Consider the following 18850-nt stretch of genomic DNA (forward strand, 5'->3'; position numbering starts at 1 on the left):
TGAAAATAATAAAAATCAAGAATATCTTAAGCCATCATGTAAGTTATTAAAATATTTTTTATTTTGGACTCCTAAACCGTTTTGGTCATTGTTTGAATAAGTGGGCACAAAAATTACAGTGTAACAACATTTTTTTCTAGTTTTAGTTTTAACATTTTTTTTAAACTTGTAATGAATTTATGACTAAGCCTTTATGTATATAATATATACATTTGTGAGTATATGTATAGAAAACAAAGACGGCATTACATTGTTTTATTGATTTTATTTATTTGAGGTTTTATTGGCAAAAAGGATTGAAAATAAATCAGACTCATTGCATTTCTTTTTCATAATACAATGGGTTGTACTAGATAACATAACATCAAAAATCCTCTAACATTATGTAACATAGTTCCTTAACAGAGTGTATGAGTAACCGTGTGATATCTTATCTGGTGACATGGTAGAACTAAGTGGTCAATGTATTTAACTGACTGACCTGAGTGAGTGTCTAACCCTGATCATATTTCTTCAGGATGTTGAGGGCACCACTGACACCACAGAAACAAGTTCATCTGAAGCTTTATCAAAACCCCTGGGCGCAGTCACAACTCAGTCACTGCCTGAGAGTATGGTAAACACATCGCCGACCGTAAAAGTCTCCAAATCCAGCTCTGGGTCACAGCAGAAATGTGTAGTCTCCTAGATCTAGAACTTGTAGAACTGCATCTTTTTTTCTCATCAATCTAAACCTAGAACCATTTCTGTGCAAAATCTCCAAGCACACCTCAAAGCGAGCCTAGAGGCCACTGTTTGAAGACTTATAGACCTTTCATGTCTTTGCTGGCAATAGCGTCTACGCAGCATCGTAAATCTGTCACCTTTTTCTGGATCTAGTTTGAAAACAGTTCTAGAATCAAGATTTCTATTCTTTCTCTATAGTCCCCTAGATTGATTCCTCCAACTTTTTCTATTCTAGCCTCTATTTCTGAGCCACTAGGTGTTGGATTGACCTCCCACATTACTCCAGACCAGACGCTTTACTGCCTTCTGTTGTACTCATATTGGGAGTCATTTCTTTTTTTGAGCGAGCGGTAGCGTCTCGCTTTTCTCAAAATAGTGGTTTTGTAAAGCCTTTGTAGAACCAAATGACTCCTTTACAAGAAACAACTCTAGAACACCTACTTATCATTGAAATCATTTAGAGTACCCCTCTCCTCTAGAATGTTGTAGAACGAGTCCTGTTTGTTCCTGTTTTTCTTTGACAGCAAAACTTAGAGCTCCTGTCTTCTTGTAGAAGTAAACCAAGGACACTTTTTCTTCTAGAACCAGTTCTAGAGCTCCTGATGTTAGGGTTCTTTTAGACATGTCTCACAGTGCATTTACATGGCAGATGATTGCTTAAAATTGTTTACATTTGAATCCTTTATTATGTCTTACTGCATGGCAAAAACTAAAGTGCAGGAAAGAACCAAAGCAGAGGTTTGCCAAATAAGTACTTTTCAAGTTTATTTCTGAGTTTAGACGAAGGATTACTGAGCTTGCAGAGAAATCTGCTTATTCTTTGACAAGTCAACACCACTGACACGTGGTTCAGGATGACACAGCACTACATCTGCTACAAATGAGAAGTGGTTGCTGATGGTTACCGTTTTACCCCCCAAGAAAACTGAAAGTAGGCGGATGGTATTTTGTATGTGTGGTGGATGTTTTTAACAGTCTGTATTAAGCCTTTGCCTTAGCATGGACCTTTATTCTGATGGGTTAGTTTTATTAAAACAGAAACAAAGTGTATTAATAGACACATTTTGTGAGCCATGTTTTATAATGTATCTTATAGGGAATGGTGATTTAAAATGTTAAAACTTTTTGATTGTTGACCTTTTCATTTACCATCTGGGCTGATTTACCAGCAAATGCAGAGCATATGTGATAAAATAAATATTTCTTTAGTTGCTTCTGTGCATCTGCCATTTGTATTTCCATAAGCTCATAAAGTGGGGTGTGTTGTTTACAGATGTGATTGACTCGATCACTGCCCTGCAGCAGGACAGTGTGGATAATGATTCCTGCTTTGTCATGAATAAATAAACTAATAAATATTATCACTCTTTAAAATACACCTTTTATACTTAAGACCTTAATTATCTTGTGAAGATGACTGTTGGCCATGAAAATGCACTGGTTTATCATGAATGCTGAGTCACTGGCTGCTGTGCACAGATGGAAACTTTGTAAATCCCACTGCAGTGCTTACTTTTTATTCAGAAGTAAGCATTTAATAAATCGTCCTAAAACAATCTCTACGTTACAGTAGTGTGTTTACAATTAGGGAAATCTTTTTTTTTTTAAAGAAAGAAAAATCTACAATTTTTGGAGATACAAGGTTTTCATCTGAAAGCAGCAGACATCTTACATTACCTGGCATGTGCTGTACTACATCGTTTTCCTCATGTTTTTCCCCCATTCTGTCTGCATATCATTAAAAGAAAGAGAAAAAAGAGCACAAATACAAATAAACCCACAATAGTGATCCACTCCTCTGTCTCTCTTTTTCTGTGTCAGGAGCTCATGAAGGGACAGAGGGGGTTTGCATGAAGGGGGCGGGGGGCAGACACCCAGAGGGGTATATACAGTACATAAAGCACGCATAACACTTTCCAAAAATACATTCACAAGAGAGCTAGTGATTAGCGATTGAGTAATCTAAAGAGGGAGACAGTGCTACTTGATTAATGGAGGCATGAATGAAGTCCAGTTCTGTAACATTAACATCTGGAAAGACACTGATAAAACCCTCTTGACACAGAGGCAACACTGACCAACACACACTTCCTAAAATAAGTGAAGGATCAGCACCTCTACCTTCACATTTACGATTTCAGGACCGAACTGAAATCGATACATTTTTAAATTGGCATCAAGTTGAAGCACACCAAAAGCGCTGTCCTCCTGCTAACATCCTAACCATTCAGGGGTGGATGAGGTGGTGGTTGCAGACAAACAGGCTGGACTGAGAAACTTATCTAAACTTAAAACTTATCTACAACTCACTGATTTCATATCTTAACCTGTGATGCAACATTGCAGCTTGATGTGAAGTTTTCTCAGTTTACTCATATTGCTGTATGTGTTTCATCTGCATTTATCATGAATGCACCCTAATGCACTTCTCACTTACATTTTTGAACTCACGTCCATGCAGAATATTTGAAACTTGTGTTCCAAACATCCCTTTTTTGTGGCAAGAAAGTGAAATTTATGCACACAGTATACTAACGTTTTCCTAACTAAATCAAGCCATTCATACTTGATTGATTTGATGAAAAACAGCCCTCTAAAATTACAAAAGCAAAGTCAGGAAGTATTTTAAAATTATGATCTATTGTTTCAAATTAATAAATGATAGAGCTGAGGGGAGCAACTTGTTTTATGATTGTGAAATGGGTGCACTGAGTTCAGATTTATAATCTATGTAAGGGATGGTTTTACAGAGGATATTTTCCACACCACCTCCTGACATCAAAGGCTGATGAATAATGAACAGTGTGAGTAATTTTGACATTCCTCCTGTTAAGGCTGCATAGGTTCCTCTGCAGTTCCTTCACGACTGTGTGCACAGAGATCAGTCATGAAAGGAAATCAATCCATTATTTTACACAACAGTTTAAACTTATACAGTGAAAAGTGAGAATAATTCACTGTAAAAGTGAAGCAAGGATTACAAATGTAGTAAAAACAGTGAAAAGGACGTCAGAATGTATAAAAGCATTCAAGCACCAATCAGCTGTTTCCCAGCTACAAATTTCCCTGACAGGTTCTGGAGGAAGTGGGAGGGTGTTTGGATCCTGCGTTTAAGGCTTACTCAGCTTACCTGGCCCTCTGTCCTCAGTCAGCTCCACCCCTGTCGCCTGAGGGCTCTTTTCTTTCTGTTCCTCTGTCATTCTGTCCCTGCGGCCCTGCCACAGCTCCAGGAAGTGGTTTCAGGTGGGTGGAGCTCAGAGAGAGAAAGAAAGAGGAGTGAAACAGAGCGAGGGAAAGAGAGATAACCAGTGCGGGGGGTAAGTTACTGGGAGTGGTAGAGTGAGAACAAAGAAACAGGTTAGAAATATTTGTTTATATCAGTATTAGAGCTACAAACTTCAGGAACCAGTCAGCTTTTACTCCCTCTCTACCCTGAAACTCTGGAGCAGAGAGGCTTAGCTGGGTGTGTTGTGCTTGTCTGTCAGGAATCAGACCAGCAGGTTGGATCCCAGTCTGGACCTCGCCTCTTTGAAGGTGTCCTCCATGTGTGCCTGGAGAGGCTCAGCCAGCTGGAGCTGTGGCTGCAGAAATCCCAGAGGAGTCTTCAAGCTGCCGGTGTTGCCGGTGTAGCAACTATGCAAGACAGCGTGGAACAACAACTGCTTACCTGTCAGGTAAGCTCCGCCCACCAGGGGGACCAGCCCCCTCCCAGAATTTACAAGAGACAAATGTTACCTCAGTTGTCTCTGTGCTGACTGTGTTGGCACACTTTACAAGCCCACATTACATTCACGCAGTCTTTTTTCAGTATGATGAATTTCAAAGTCACATAGACGTAATACAGTTATTTAATATTGTTTTTATTCAGGTTGTGTCAAAATTTGTTAAAATGTACTTATTTAACTTTTTTAAAGCTTTTTTAAGGACTGCAAAATAATCTGAGGAAGTCTACTAATGGACTCCACATAAACAACAAATAGATATCATTGACAAAAAGCCGTAGCACGGACATCTGAAAAACTTTAACCTCTTTAACCTTTGCCCTTACAGTCACCAAATCAATGGGTTCTCATTTAAAAAATGCTAAACTACATCACATCTGGTAACTGCCATCAGGAATAAAAGCCTGCTTTGAAGCTATTATCGCTTTGTTAATCAAAGTTTTAATATTGTTTGACATAAATCAACAGAATAATTAATGCTATGCAACAAGACCTATAACAAGACAGACTTTTCTTCTGACATTGTGATGATTCACAAAGAGATGCAAGGAGGAAATTATAGTTCCAAAATGTTGATACACTGTGTCAAATGGTAATAAAACCGAATTATTGATGTGCAAATCTCATAAACCCACATTTTATTTACAATAGAGCATGGAAAACATATCATGTGTTCAAACTGTTCAAGTATTTTAACATTTCATGAAAAATGTTGGAGATTGACAGCAGCAGCATGTCTCAGAATATCAGCAAAGCACAAGGCCACAAATCCATAATGGATGCTCATAATCTTTGGGCCCAGAGGCAGAACTTCATTAAAAGATATGATATGATTTTGTCACTGAAATCACGGCATGTGCTCAGGAACACTTCATCATTGTCTCTGAACACAGCAAGACATGCCTTCTGCAAAATGCAGAGCTCTATCACGCAATGAAGAAGCCATATGTGAACATGACCCAGAAATGCTGCCGTTTTCTCAGGGCCAAAGTGCATTTTAAATAGAAGGAGCAAAAGTAGAAAAGTGTTCTGTCATCAGACACACTGAAATTTGACATTTTGGTTTATAAGAAATGCAAATCAAAGCATCATTTTTGTTTTTTTATCTACATTTTACACAGCATTCCAACATTTTAGAATTTGGTTTGTAATAAACGCTACTGCTGAATGGAACTAGGAGGTGTTAGACAACACACAACATTTCAATTTTTGATGATTTCTTTTGCTTTTCTTTTTTTATCATAGCAATTTATCGCCCTGCCCATATTTTGTTTCACATTGCGATATTTGAATATACAGAAAAGTGAAATGGACTTTGCACTGGCAACACAGCCCAGTATGTAATGCAGTAGATGTGTGTTACTTCTTCTTCAGAGAAGGGGTTAAGGAGAGCTTTTTATGACACAGAAACTGCTCTTCATGGATGCTTCTATTTGCCGTGTATTATTCTTCCCCCCTTGTGCTCATATCAAAGCTATTTCAGATGAGTCTGGTTGAGCAGAGTTCATTAACTGTTACCTACTTAGGTTTCTGTAATCTCTGTAGTTGGGTTCATGTTTTCTTGTTCAGCACAGATTGTCAATTCAAACCTCAGCAAAGTAAAAGAAAGACTTTCAGGTATGGAAGGCCTAACCTTACTGTTACTGACAGTCATTAAATCCCTTAAAAACATGGCCTCTTTGGAATAGTTGCAAAGATCTTACTCTTCTTAAACTTTTTGATGCAGATGTCTGATTGGATATGACTATCGCTCTCATTGTTAAATGTGATTGTGGCTATAAACACATGGCATAAAACAATTTCATAGGTGCAGAGTTCATAGTAGTGCCTCCATGTGCCAGCTACTGTGTAGCTGCAGAGGTGGTGTCCAAAACAAAAAAAAATGAAAAAATCAACATGTCAGGAATAACCAAGTAGCAAAGCTTCACTAAGGCAGCTCACTCCCTGGGCAGTATTTACTTTTAAGAGTGTAATAGTATTGTATTTTGTATATAAACATATTATATAGGAGTAGGTAATGACTAACAGGTATTGTAAATCACATTTAGAGGTTTTAAAGCAGCATTACTTTTTCTGTTTAAACATTCAATCAGCTGGGGCAATATAACAGCTTACAGTCAGTAGCATCATGCCCTAACAGGATTCAACATTATCTTTATTCAAGCTTTAGCAGGAATTTTCTATTCAAGGACTCCTGGCTTACCCTGAGAGTGTAACTTGAGCCTCCATTAAAGTTTCAGGCGTTAAACACATCTCACAGGCACACATCACATTTTAATGGAGCATTAAAATGAGCCACTGAGATGTATCTTCCTATTCAAATTAGCTCCGTCATGCATCACCCACATATAACTTTGACATCATCAATGTGCTCGGCATTTTTCATTTAAGCTGAGCTCCAGAGCTAAATCTTTGTTTTAATTGTTGTTTTTCGTAGTGGTGTCAAAACAGAGCAGGAGGCGAGGTAATAAAGGAGTGAAAACAATAAAGAAAAGAAGGGCGTATCTAAGAGGTGGAGCTTCCAAGGCCAGCCTTCAAATAATGAAGTCCTGGCTGGTGAAAATGTTACACGTGAAACAGGCAGTTAAAAGAATGAAAAGATTTAATGCTACTGTCTTTTATAAATAAACACAATGGAAATATCTTAAACTGATATAATTGATATAATATTAAAAGAGCAATATTTCAAGTTGACATCAAAGAACTGAAGTTTTAACTGAAGTTAAAAGATGTTGAACAAATAAATGGTGTGTAAAATATCTGAAGGACATGTGCTCACAGGAGCTAAAAGGTCAGGTAAACTGTAAGAACTGTGAGAACCTGAACACTTATTTGTACTCCAAATACTGAAGCATGCTGAAATGTTAAAGTCTAAACAACACAGTTGAGAATTCATTGAAGTCTGAGTCATGGAAGAATTTTAAAGATCAGTGATAGTTAAATTATGGAAGGGAGGTGGAGAAACGCTAAGGGTGTCTAATAATACTCAGCTAAATGTAACCTGATATTCAAATGACTTGCAAACTAACTGTTCCACTCAAACACTACAAACAATAAACAAATTGCTAAAGAAGCAGGTGATCCAACTGGCAAATCTCATATTGGACAACTGCAAGCTGCTTTGCAACCTACCTACACTGCAGATGGACAAGTCTTCTTAGGATTACAGTGGTCTTGACTGTATTCGTGTGTGTTTGTTTGCTGGTCTACAGGAGATGTTTCTGGAGATTGAGCAGAAGGTAGCCAGCTTGTCAGCTCTCAGTCAAACCGCTGACCAGCAGCACCAGCAGAGTGAACTGGGAGCTGCGGGATCCCAGCAGGAGGCAGCTGAGCTTCTTACCACCAGGCTGGAACTCCTGAAAAACAACCTGATGTCCTTTCAACAGATGCTACAGAACAGACAAGAAGAGGAGAGGATGAGCAGCAACAAAGGGCCCCAGGAGCAGGTACATACACTAAATCTTTGGCAAATGGCTGCATAGTTGTTTTGTATTCAGTTGTTTGGGGTGGCTGTGATTAGAAGGTTGCTGGTTAAATCTTTGGGCAAGACAACCCCAAGTTGCTCCTGATGAATTCACTGGAGTGTGAATATTTGGCAGAATTAATGGATGTATGAGGCCCTTTGAGTGCTCAGGTGGAGTAGATAAATGCCACCAGTCCATTCACAATTTTCCTTACTCAGTTAAATTCATTCTTATGTTAAATTAACTTCACTTTTGCTCTGAAAAACTGTCCCTTTAGGTTCCTGGATAATTTCAAACTAAGATTTATCATCAAAAGCAAAGCAGCATAACGTATTATATTCTTTCAGTCTGTGTTCTTGCACGCTCTCTAGTCCTGCTTACAAACTTTAACTGAGGTTGCAGGTTTACAACTGTGCCGCTGAAAGTAACGTCACACTAGGTACTGTGTGGCAAAGTCTGCCTTTGATAATTATTAACAGCTCTGCAGATAAACTAGTGCAGGCTCACCAGCAGCTCAATAGTGGCGTCCTTTCATAAGCAACACATCGCGTACATGTTTGCATTTAGACTTGTTTCTTAAAGCTGCTACCTTCAAGAACTCGTACAGTTGAAGTGATACTGATAAACTCTTTAGCTTTCATTCTTGTGTGTACATTTCACCTGTTTTTCCACAGCATTTAGTTTCTCAGGCAGATTGCCAGCTTGAGTCTAAAGTGAGGCGCAGCAACAGTGTTCAAGAGATCTTCTCATCACCTAAAAACAAACTTCTCAGACAGAGCAGCCTGCAGCAGCAGAAGGTACTGATGCCATTAGCTGCTTTGATGTTAGGTTCCAGTGGTGTGGGATTTTGTGTATTTCATGTGTCTGACTGCTTTTTGTGTATTTCACCCAAATGCAAACATTCAGAACATCCTGGGGCATTAAAAATCCCTTCTACCAGCATGTTTTCACGTTTTCCTGTGACATAAGTACATAGGATCAGAGGTGGATGTCAGTATTTAATTTTGTTAATATCAATAAGTTTTTAGCTGTGGCACTTTCTGCATACTTCAACCCCTGAGCAACCCATTGGTTAATTTTCATTACTGACACTGGATTGCCCAATCAAATCTCCCCTACATTCCCTGCCCGTCAGTGCACCCAGTGTTGCCAACTTAGCGACTTTGTCGCTATATTTAGCGAGTTTTCAGACCCCCTTAGCGACTTTTTTTTCTAAAAAGCGACTAGCGACAAATCTGGCGACTTTTTCTGGTATTATTGGAGACTTATTTATGACGACTTTTTGACGTGACAGGGCGTGTTGCTCTTACTCTCAACAAGCAGCGGTGCTGCCTTGGGCACCTCACCCGTGCCAAAGCGCTCCCAGGCGGAGGATAGTCCTCCCTCAACTGCTATCAGGGCAGGAGATGTTCACACCTATGCGTCCAAACGGCAAATGAATCGCGCATGAGCGAAGCCGCTGCTCCCGCACTGACTGTAACGCAGTCAATTCTTCTTTTAATGTTTTGCTGTTTTGTGGATCACAAGGTTTAAAACTACTTATAAACACACACTCTCACACACAAAGTAACTCCACCAGAGTGCCAATTTCGGGTCACTTTTTCCGGTCCAGGCCAGGGTAAAGATTTGTAGTTCTAAATAAATTCTAACTGCATTTAGGACGTTTTTTACTCACTTTATGTCTCTTCCGCGATGTTATTTCTCTCTCCAACAACATAGGTTAGTTACAATTACATTAGCATGATCAATTATGCAAATTAGATGATGGCGTCATTTGGCGACTTCTAGCGACTTTTAGGACAGCCAATAGCGATTTTCCTTACTGATGAGTTGGCAACACTGAGTGCACCTCGTAGAGGCTAAGAAAAGCCAAAAGGTGGAGCTGAAAAGCTGAGAGAAAAAGAAAGAGAAACCATGAACATACCATGATTTGAACAGTGGGAGCAAATTGTGGCAGCATCAGCTTGATAGTATTTGTATCCCACTGTATAAAGAGCTAACATCGCCAAAATTTCATTATAATAAGTGTTTGTGAGCTAAAAATCAAGAATGTGTTTACTGTTCGGCCACGATTTGCACAGCCCAGCGTGCTCCCAATGCAGGGGAAACAAATTCTGTCGGGGAGGCCTACCTTGGCACCGCCGTTGTGCAGGTGAAGCCGAAGGCAACATATGCCTCGTCATATTTTCTAGTTTTTGGTTTGGAAAGAAGGTGGTTTGGAAGCATATTTGGCGACGCTTCATCCTCTGCTTTGCTTTGTGCGGGAGCCCCGTCAAAGACCTGTCCATTATGCTAGCAGTGTCCAAGCAGGGTTTTTTTTTTTTCTTTCTTTCTTTCTTTTTTTTTTACCGCACCCCCGCAATGGCTCTGTGCCCCCCACTTTGGGAACCACTGACCTAATAGCTAGCGGGAAATAATTAGAAAGGGAGCGATTCAAGTAAAATAAATGGCTGCTTTGACAATAAGCCCCCGCTAATAGATGAAGTATGGCTTTTAATTTGTGTCAGTATGTGACGTGACACAGACATTGTATCAAATATAAACAGTTAAAATTGTTAAACTTGATATTTTACTTTTGTGTAGGAGCTGGAGCTCGAGCTCAGTGAACAAAGAGGACTAACTCAGGCCATCGCCAGGCATGGCAGCAGAGCGCTGCTTTACCGCCAGGAGTCCGAGGACCACAGCCAGCTCTCACTAAGGCAAAACAGCTTCTTCACTCTATTAAATTGTTGTCAAACACATATTACAGAGTTTTAGTTGTTTTAAAATATAACATACATTTACATTTTTAAATAAGGTATTTTACTTATAGGACGAAGAAAAAGACTACAGTATTTTCTTAATTCAACTTCAATCTATATAGAAAGAAAGAAAGCTGGAGTGAGATGAAGTGTTAATTTTCAGCTTGTTCTCTGGCTGCAGGTCGCCTCCTGCTGCGGCTGATGAGGAGGAGGATTCGGCTCAGAAGAAGTGGGATCACCTTCACAGTCAGCTGCTGGCTTTGGAAGAGAGCTGGCTGCTTCCTCCCTCCGAGGTAAGGCCTTCATCGTCAGACTGAGGTGCTTGATTATCACATTTCAAATACAAGAGAGAAAGGGACAAATCGGTGTTCTCGCCATGCTTGATTATCACCTTCTTTGAGCAGATGCCACTTTGTTGTCTCGTTGGTGTTATGGGAACTCCTGCAGGGCATGATTAGAGTAGCGTGTGTCTCTAACTTTTCCTCTGATGTTTTTCTCCGTCTCTCTCTGTCTGTGTGGCTCTCTCTTTCTCTCTCTTTATGAAGGTGACAGACTCATCTGTGAAGCGTAGCAATGGAACAGCAGGATGCATGATTGCCAGAAAAAACCTGAAAGAGCTCCAGACCTGCATCAGCCATCTGAGAGAGCTGGGGCACACATCTGCAGAGCTTCTGAATCAGGTGAGGAGCCATTATATTAGGGCTGTTTGTCAGAGAGTATAGAAGCTGTTACACGAGGCCAGTTGCTGGTTTTCTTCTCAAGACTAGAGAGCCTGAGATAAAGCTGAAGGGATGTGAGATGATTAGCTTCCTAAATTTATATTCCCTTTAAAGGTAATATGTAATTTAGAATTATTTGTAACTATAACCAGTTAAATGTAATTGTATTAAATTAGCTTTCTATTAAGTTATGCAGCTTGCATTATCAGTGGCATAAACAATGTATGAGATCTGAAAGAAAAGAGTTTTATGTGATCAGTAAATATGTGATGTGATCCAAAACACAACTAATAAACAAATTCCAGCCACAGTTTTTACACTGTGTTCAGACTCAGTGGTGTTGATGCTGAAAATCTGAGCCCACTTTTTCTCCCCGAAAGATCAAAAATCAATAAGAAAACCAACAAAGTATAATATTGATCTTAGCACTGGGATCAGTGTCATCTTATCAAATAATTACAAGGTATAGGTATCAGAATCAGAATCAGAATACTTTATTGATCCCTGGGGGAAATTATTTTTTGTTACAGTGCTCCATTTTAAACCAACATTAAGACAAGACAGACAATACACTAACTAAGAATAGTATAATATATACATATATATACATACATAAGTCACTCATAAATAAATAGTTGGAAAAGAAACATGTGTAGCTGTAGTAGCAAACAGTGTGTTAAGTGGATGCGTTGTACAGGGAGATGGCCACAGGCAGGAATGATTTCCTGTGTCGTTCAGTGGTGCTTTTCGGTAATCTCAGTCTCTCACTGAACGTGCTCCTGTGACTGACCAGCATGTCATGGAGTGGGTGGGAGGTGTTATCCAACATTGTCTTTATCTTGGACAGCATCCGCCTCTCCGACACCACCTTGAGGGAGTCCAGCTCCATCCCCACAACATTGCTGGCCTTACGGATTAGTTTATTAAGTCTGTTGGCATCTGCGACCCTCAGCCTGCTCCCCCAGCATGCAACAGCATAGAGGATCGCACTGGCCACAACAGACTCATAGAAAATCCTCAGCATTTTCTGGCAGATGTTGAAGGACCTCAGTCGCCTCAAAAAATAGAGACGACTCTGGCCCTTCCTGTAAAGTGCTGTGGTGTTTTTAGCCCAGTCCAGTTTATTGTCAATGTGTACTCCAAGGTATTTATAGTTTATAGGTAAGGCTGGACCTCATTTTGAGTTGTCACAGGACTGAAAAGTGAAACAATCTTTAATGCAGCACCAATAATATAACTGATGCATGTTTTAATGTAATAATAATAATAATAACAATAATAATTTATTTATATGCAACTTTTAGGACACTCAAGGACACCTTACAGGCAATTAAGTATCAGAATCACAGTATGGAAAATAACAGTTGGACAACACCAACTAAACGTCAATATGCATAATATTAAAAATTCTAATAAATTGAGGTCCCTGGGCTGATTCGCTTTAATATTTGATCAAGAAATTTGCTATTGTCCACTTTAAAAAACATTAAAAAAATTATAGTAGTAAAGTAAAAGATGAAAGGAAATCAACTCAGCCTTGCATAAAACTGAAACAAATAGCCTAAAAGAAAACCTTTGTGGATGTAGGCCAAATTTTAATAAATTGTTAACATGACCCTGCTAACGGTTTTGCTCATCTTTCATACCCAGGCCTGCCCTGCTGAGGGAACCCATCAGACCGTTGATGAAGGTTTGTTTCATGTATTGCATGGAGCATCCCTGTGCCTGGACTCAATGAAAAGCATGCTGTGCTCACCTGTTCTGGTGACACATGAAGAAGAACCCCAGCTGAGGCTGCTTCACCTACAGGTGAGACGCCTCACTGCAAAGAAGCACTTAACATCAGATGTTTACGGTTGTTTTCAGTTTCAAAATTGTCATCATCAGCATTCCTGCATCTATGGCTGAAAAATCTGAGGCGTGATAGTGACTTTAATGATCCCCCTTCATTTTCTGAAGCATCAGTATGAGGCTTGTTGTTACTTTCCGTGAGCTATTTCTGTAGACACTGACATTACCTTTAAAGGGAAGTGTCATGATGTGTTTTTTTTATCCTTAACTTTTTGTGCAACCATATCAGCTTTTAACTTCACACTGCAATTTTTATGGCTCAGTGTTCTTAATTCTGACATTTTATCGACCCTTTTGGGAAAAAATTATAAGTGAAATATCAATAATGCATCTTACTGTTAGTTAAAGCTTAACTAAAAGAAGGATCTTTACTATTCATCTTCCTTTTCAGAGTCTCTCAGCAGAGCTTGCCACCCTTGGCAGTGAGCTTGTTTCTCAGGGGTCAAAGGTCAGCAATGTCCCGGGGTTAAAGTGTGGTCAGCAGTGCATTGATGATCTGTGCAGACTACTTCCTGTGGTCCAGATCGCGCTGGCCAGCAGAGAAAAGCAGCTCAGGATCCTGCAGGAGGACAGTGCAGAGAAACAGGTCTGCATGTGTTTTAAAATCAGTCAGTAAATTGCTTTATTAATACTGATAAAAATAGAGAAAGTAAGAAGACATAATATCTAACTTCAATTGAGATAAGTTTTAGCTTACTTGTTATATTGGTAATTTGCTCTGTTAATAGATCAGTCGACTCTAAATTGACTGTTTATTATCAAAATCTCTACAGGTTTTAATTGTTGGTGTGTTTATTTGTCAGGCTGCTGCTCACATCCAGGAGTCTCTGCAGCAGCAGGTCGAGGCTGACCAACACAATCTGCCTGCCTCTCTCATCCACCAGGCCACACAGCTGCAGGTGTGTTAGCGAGTGTGTCAAATGTGGGCTTTAGTGTTTATACGTTTACGTAGGTCACCAAGGTGGCCCATTAAATACTGAGAGGCAAGTTTAAGAATACTCAGAAACTGAATTATTCAGATGATGCAAGAGCATTTAAATCTTCAAATTTTCTGTCCTCCTGTTGTACAGGGTGAGTTGGAGACAGTAGTGGGCGGTGTCCGTTCCCACTGTGAGGAGTTGAAGAGCGACGTGGAATTGCAGAAGCAATATGAGCAGCTGGTCCGCAGCTTTGAGGAGCTGCTCAGTCTGGGCTCTGATAGTTTCCCTCAGCAGCCTGACACAGAGCTCCGGAGCAGGGCCCAGCTCCAGAAGAAGCTAAGCAGTCATATGGTTAGTGTGGTGGAAAAAAAGAGTCCCATTGAAATAAGACAATAGATTATGATTTTCATGTCTACTTTTTCTTAATCAGAGGTTTTTCCAGTTCCTGGGCGATCACTTTGAAATCCTGCAGTACCTGACCAATAGAGTTTCAGATATGCCCCTAGAAAATAGGGAGGTTACAATAAAGGGTCTGCAGGACCAGGTGGCTCGACTGCAGCAGGATGGACTGGAGAAAGGGACCAAGATGCAGGAAACATTAGAGGTAGGTGCAATGTAGCTTACTTGCAAAGTGACTTTCAAGTAAAGAAAGAGAAATACAGTACATACAATAACGAAGAGAGAGATTTCATGGAAGCCACACCTTGCATCTCCCATCAAAGTGGAATGTGATTGCCGTTATACATTCTGAAAAGCACTTCCACTGGAACCTACTGACACCTCTATGCCTAAAGTTTGCCTTAATCTGTCCAGGCCACCAAAAATCCCCCAAATTCATTAACTTGTTCACTAGATGACAGATTTACACATATAGGCTATTAAAGGCACCACAAATGAGAAATGAGAATGAGGATTGATTTTAATGACATAACCATCACTGATAATCACAATGTCTGCCTCAGATGTGGTCACAATGGGAGAAGGACAGTGCATGGTCCGACTCCTTGATGAGAAGTATTGAGACATCATTTCCCAAAATCCCTGAGGGATCTGAGCAGGAATCAGAGAAGCCTCTCAGCTACAAGGTATTTTCTATTTTCTATTCCATCTACAAGGGATCATTTTTATTAATAAATGTGTTTTTTGCCCATCGAATTTACTAACAGGCAGCCAACTGGAGTACAGAGCACATCAAGCAATGTTCCATTCTATCTATCTGGGCAAGCTCTATGCTGTACTTTGTGCACTGCACTCAAAACCTAATTAGATCAATTAAATACACCCTAATAGGTTGTTTCTGTAGGGGTACAGGATGCTCCTTGGCTTTGATGTGAATTTTTAGCCAAGCACAGACTTGTAATTTTGGTTCTGTTCACTGTTGTTCTGCTTCCAGACTGGCAACGCATCAGTTTTGAAATGCACCTCAGAATGGTCTATAGTCAACAAAAATATATATGTGGTAAAATAGATAAAAACATAAACATAGAGGTTGTCTTCTCCTGCATCTTTGCTCTAGTTCAGCAACCAAATCTGCATGAGATTAATAGTAACAGCTCAGCTTAAGGTCTCGTTAAAATTTTGTTTAACATCGAATGTCAGCATGTATTCAGTAGTGAGTCTCATTCATAACTTGTTACAAACTCTCTTTTGAGGTCTGTCTTTATGAAACTTGTTTGGCTTTAAAGTTGTCCTTTGTTCACTATCAGGGTTATTATCTTAGATGAAAGTGAAATTGAAAAGTAGCACAAACCTTCACCCTTAGTCTTACATACCAGTTGCATGAGAGTTAGCAAACCTGATTTATTTTAATTGTGATAAGATGATGAGTCTGAAATCTCTAATGCCCTTCTGTGACTGTAGCCAGCAGACAAAAGGTGACTTCTCACAAAGATTTTTGTATCGCTCTGAGCATTAGCCTTTGTGTTGAGTTGAGTGAATATTCACGCATGTATGTATGAATTCATTTCATGGGTCTGTGCAGTGATATGCAAGTTCTCCTTGTCTGACTGCAGGAGCTGCATCGCATTTTGGAGGAGAATGAAGCGCGGGTCAGTCAGATGCTGGAGGGAGGCCGGCGACTGCAGAGAGTGGGTTTTAGTGGAGTGGGTGTGTCTGTCTGTAAACTGGAGGCTCGCTGGAGATCTTTGCACAAGAGGCTGGAGCATGAACGCACCAACTTTGACAAAGGAAGGAAACTGAAGAGCAGGTGACTGATGAAAAGCATGAAAGTCCGGGCTGTCTGACATAGAAAGTTGGAACTTGTCCTGAACTTAGACTAGACTGCGTGTAGTTTAGTTTAAGCTCATATCATATTTTAGAAATGTTTAGTGTGGTTTATATTGAGATGAAATAATAATAAAATTGTCAATCTAAATTTAAATTTAAAATAGGGTTGCATGCAATGAAAACCCCAATATTAGATAGTAAAAGATCTTTTGGTATGATGTTGTGTCAACTTGTTTTTAAATGTGCAACTTTTGCCCAAAAATCAGGTTTCGTCACAGCTCTGCCGCGCTGTCTCAGTGGATGAATGAGGCTAGACAACGGATCGATAGATGGAGTGAGCTCACTGTCTCATCCAGTGAGGAGATGGATGTTGAACAGAGGCGTGAGCTCTACCTCCAGTCTGTGGTGAGTAAGAGTTGAAACCATTGTTTTTTAGTTTTTTTCAAAATATTTTAGTTCTAGCACTTTGACCAACTTTTGCTCATTAGCAGCTCTTCCAGAGACCAAAATGCACTTATGGAGAACAGACTAACGTAAGATTTTTAATGCAGGCTTTGACCAAAGAGTTGGAGGCCAAATCTGAAGTAAAGGTGGCAGTGACCGGTTCTTCGTCCCAGCTGCTGCAGCTGAGGGAAGCACACTCAGAAAGAGATCCTGAGGATAAAGGGACTCCTCTGCCCAAGACTTCTGACATAGATATGTGCTCCATCAACACTCAGCTCAGACAGATAGAGTTGGACTGGTCCAGTCTTCTCGTTGATGTGCCTGTTATTCAACAAACTCTGCACAAGGTGAGGATCTCCCCCCCATGTAGACTGTGACTTCTCTAAGTTAAACTATTCAGCATTTTACAAAAGTTGCGCTGTTTTCTGAACACAGGCAGTTCATTTCAATATAGAACTCCAATAAAAAATATTCAGCATGCTATATTCTACATGTTTTTGTTTTTTTTTAATTTGCCACATATAGCAGTAATGCACTTCAATTAAATATTCTCCTTCTTGTATTTTGGATCTCAAGAACAGAAATAACGGTGGCTCTGAAAGGTCAAGCACACTGTAACGCAAGAAAAAAACTGTAAATAGAAAAAGCACACAAAACAGAATGGAAGTTCAATAAAACATAACAGGAAAAAGATGCTACAAAAGCTGACCAAAAAACAAAACTCACAAAACACAAAAAAGGGTTTTGGGGGATAAAACAACATGAGGAAACAGTTGCGAACGTGACAAGTATGCAATTACATTCTTACATGAATCATGTGATTAAAATACACATTACCTGCATATTTTTATCCCTCACAACACTGGTGAACCGTTCACTTCTTTAAAGTGTGTCATAGTCAGAGATGGGCAGTAACGCGTTACTGTAATCTGATTACTTTTTTCAAGTAACGAGTAAAGTAAGTGATTACTATTGCAAAAACGGTAATTAGATTACCGTTACTTTCCCGTAGGAACACTGCGTAACTGCATTACTAAAACCGTGATTTTTTTGCGAGAATGTCTCATGACAGTGACGTAAGCAAGTGCGACGTTTGTGACAACAGCTGTGTGCAGATCAACAATGGATCATATATCGAGTGCAGGAGAGAGTATGAGCATGCAGCGTTTAAAGCGTGGAAGTACTGATCTTACTTTGAGTTTGATTCCATAAAAAGTGACAAAAACATTAGTGTCCGTTGTGCGTGGGAAGAAAACTTCTTTTTACAGCGAAAAAAACCCCCTAAACTTCCAAGCAAGCACCGAGTGCGCAACGACGTAATGGGAAACTCACAGAGAAACTCGTGGATTCTTCAACTGACCGCAGCGGCACACCTGCACCAGGGTAAACCTCCGCCTACCCCACTCCTGCTTTACAGGTGAAAATAGAGCAAAAGGACCGCTAGTCTTTGATGTTATTTATTTTCTGCTGTGTTTTACTTGCATCTATTTGAAAGAGTGAGTGGAAAACCCAAAAAAAAATTTTATTTTATGTGCTGGAATGTGCAGAAAATAGGTTTAAGTATTAAACAAATTTCTTCCAGTCAGAGAATGTTGCATATAATTAAATTTTTGCTTGATGCATAAAGTTAAAAAACTAAAACTGATAAAACAAGTTTTAAAAAGAGACTTTTCCATTTGATTACATTTTGTATGATGGATTATGCAGAAAAAGTAGAATTGGGCTGAAAGATCTATCACTTTATCACCTATTCAGGTTATAAATCGTGTTTTTAAAAAGTAACTAAGTAACTAAGTAATTAATTACTTTTGAAAATAAGTAATCAGTAAAGTAACGGGATTACCTTTTTGGGAAGTAATCAGTAATTAGTTACTGATTACTTTTTTCAAGTAACTTGACCAACACTGGTCATAGTGCAGTTTTTGGTGACTACTGTAGCACTTTCATTAATGTCTCCTCAAAAACACCTGCATTGAGTTTTGTGAGATTTCGTTTTTTCTACTTTAATTGTTTTCAGTTTTATTTTCAGTGTTTTTG

The 18850-nt window shown here is 39.5% G+C and overlaps 2 protein-coding genes across 9 annotated transcripts in view; both read left to right on the forward strand.

The window, feature by feature from the left end:
- The window catches only part of LOC101467796 (uncharacterized), a 55552-nt gene extending 53030 nt beyond the window's left edge, over positions 1-2522 (forward strand). For all 5 annotated transcript variants that reach the window (XM_076877457.1, XM_076877458.1, XM_076877461.1 and 2 more), the window contains one exon: positions 518-2522. In XM_076877457.1, the coding sequence (XP_076733572.1) occupies positions 518-688 (171 nt within the window). In that variant the 3' untranslated portion in view covers positions 689-2522. The remainder of the gene's footprint in view (positions 1-517) is intronic.
- A 1481-nt stretch (positions 2523-4003) lies between these two features.
- Positions 4004-18850, forward strand: part of LOC105940985 (nesprin-2) — a 53734-nt gene continuing 38887 nt past the window's right edge. For 2 of the 4 annotated variants that reach the window (XM_076877462.1, XM_076877463.1), the window contains exons 1-15: positions 4005-4400; positions 7661-7894; positions 8587-8709; positions 10496-10611; positions 10835-10946; positions 11199-11333; positions 13023-13181; positions 13615-13809; positions 14027-14122; positions 14294-14494; positions 14574-14747; positions 15106-15228; positions 16156-16349; positions 16636-16774; positions 16921-17160. In XM_076877462.1, coding sequence (XP_076733577.1) covers positions 4362-4400; positions 7661-7894; positions 8587-8709; positions 10496-10611; positions 10835-10946; positions 11199-11333; positions 13023-13181; positions 13615-13809; positions 14027-14122; positions 14294-14494; positions 14574-14747; positions 15106-15228; positions 16156-16349; positions 16636-16774; positions 16921-17160 — 2280 coding nt within the window. In that variant the 5' untranslated portion in view covers positions 4005-4361. Of the gene's footprint in view, positions 4401-7660; positions 7895-8586; positions 8710-10495; positions 10612-10834; positions 10947-11198; positions 11334-13022; positions 13182-13614; positions 13810-14026; positions 14123-14293; positions 14495-14573; positions 14748-15105; positions 15229-16155; positions 16350-16635; positions 16775-16920; positions 17161-18850 lie in introns of all 4 variants that reach the window. The other 2 variants (XM_076877464.1, XM_012920057.4) reach the window with 2 other exon arrangements.

The sequence above is a fragment of the Maylandia zebra genome, linkage group LG19 (assembly GCF_041146795.1).
Source record: "Maylandia zebra isolate NMK-2024a linkage group LG19, Mzebra_GT3a, whole genome shotgun sequence".
Lineage (NCBI taxonomy): Eukaryota > Metazoa > Chordata > Actinopteri > Cichliformes > Cichlidae > Maylandia > Maylandia zebra.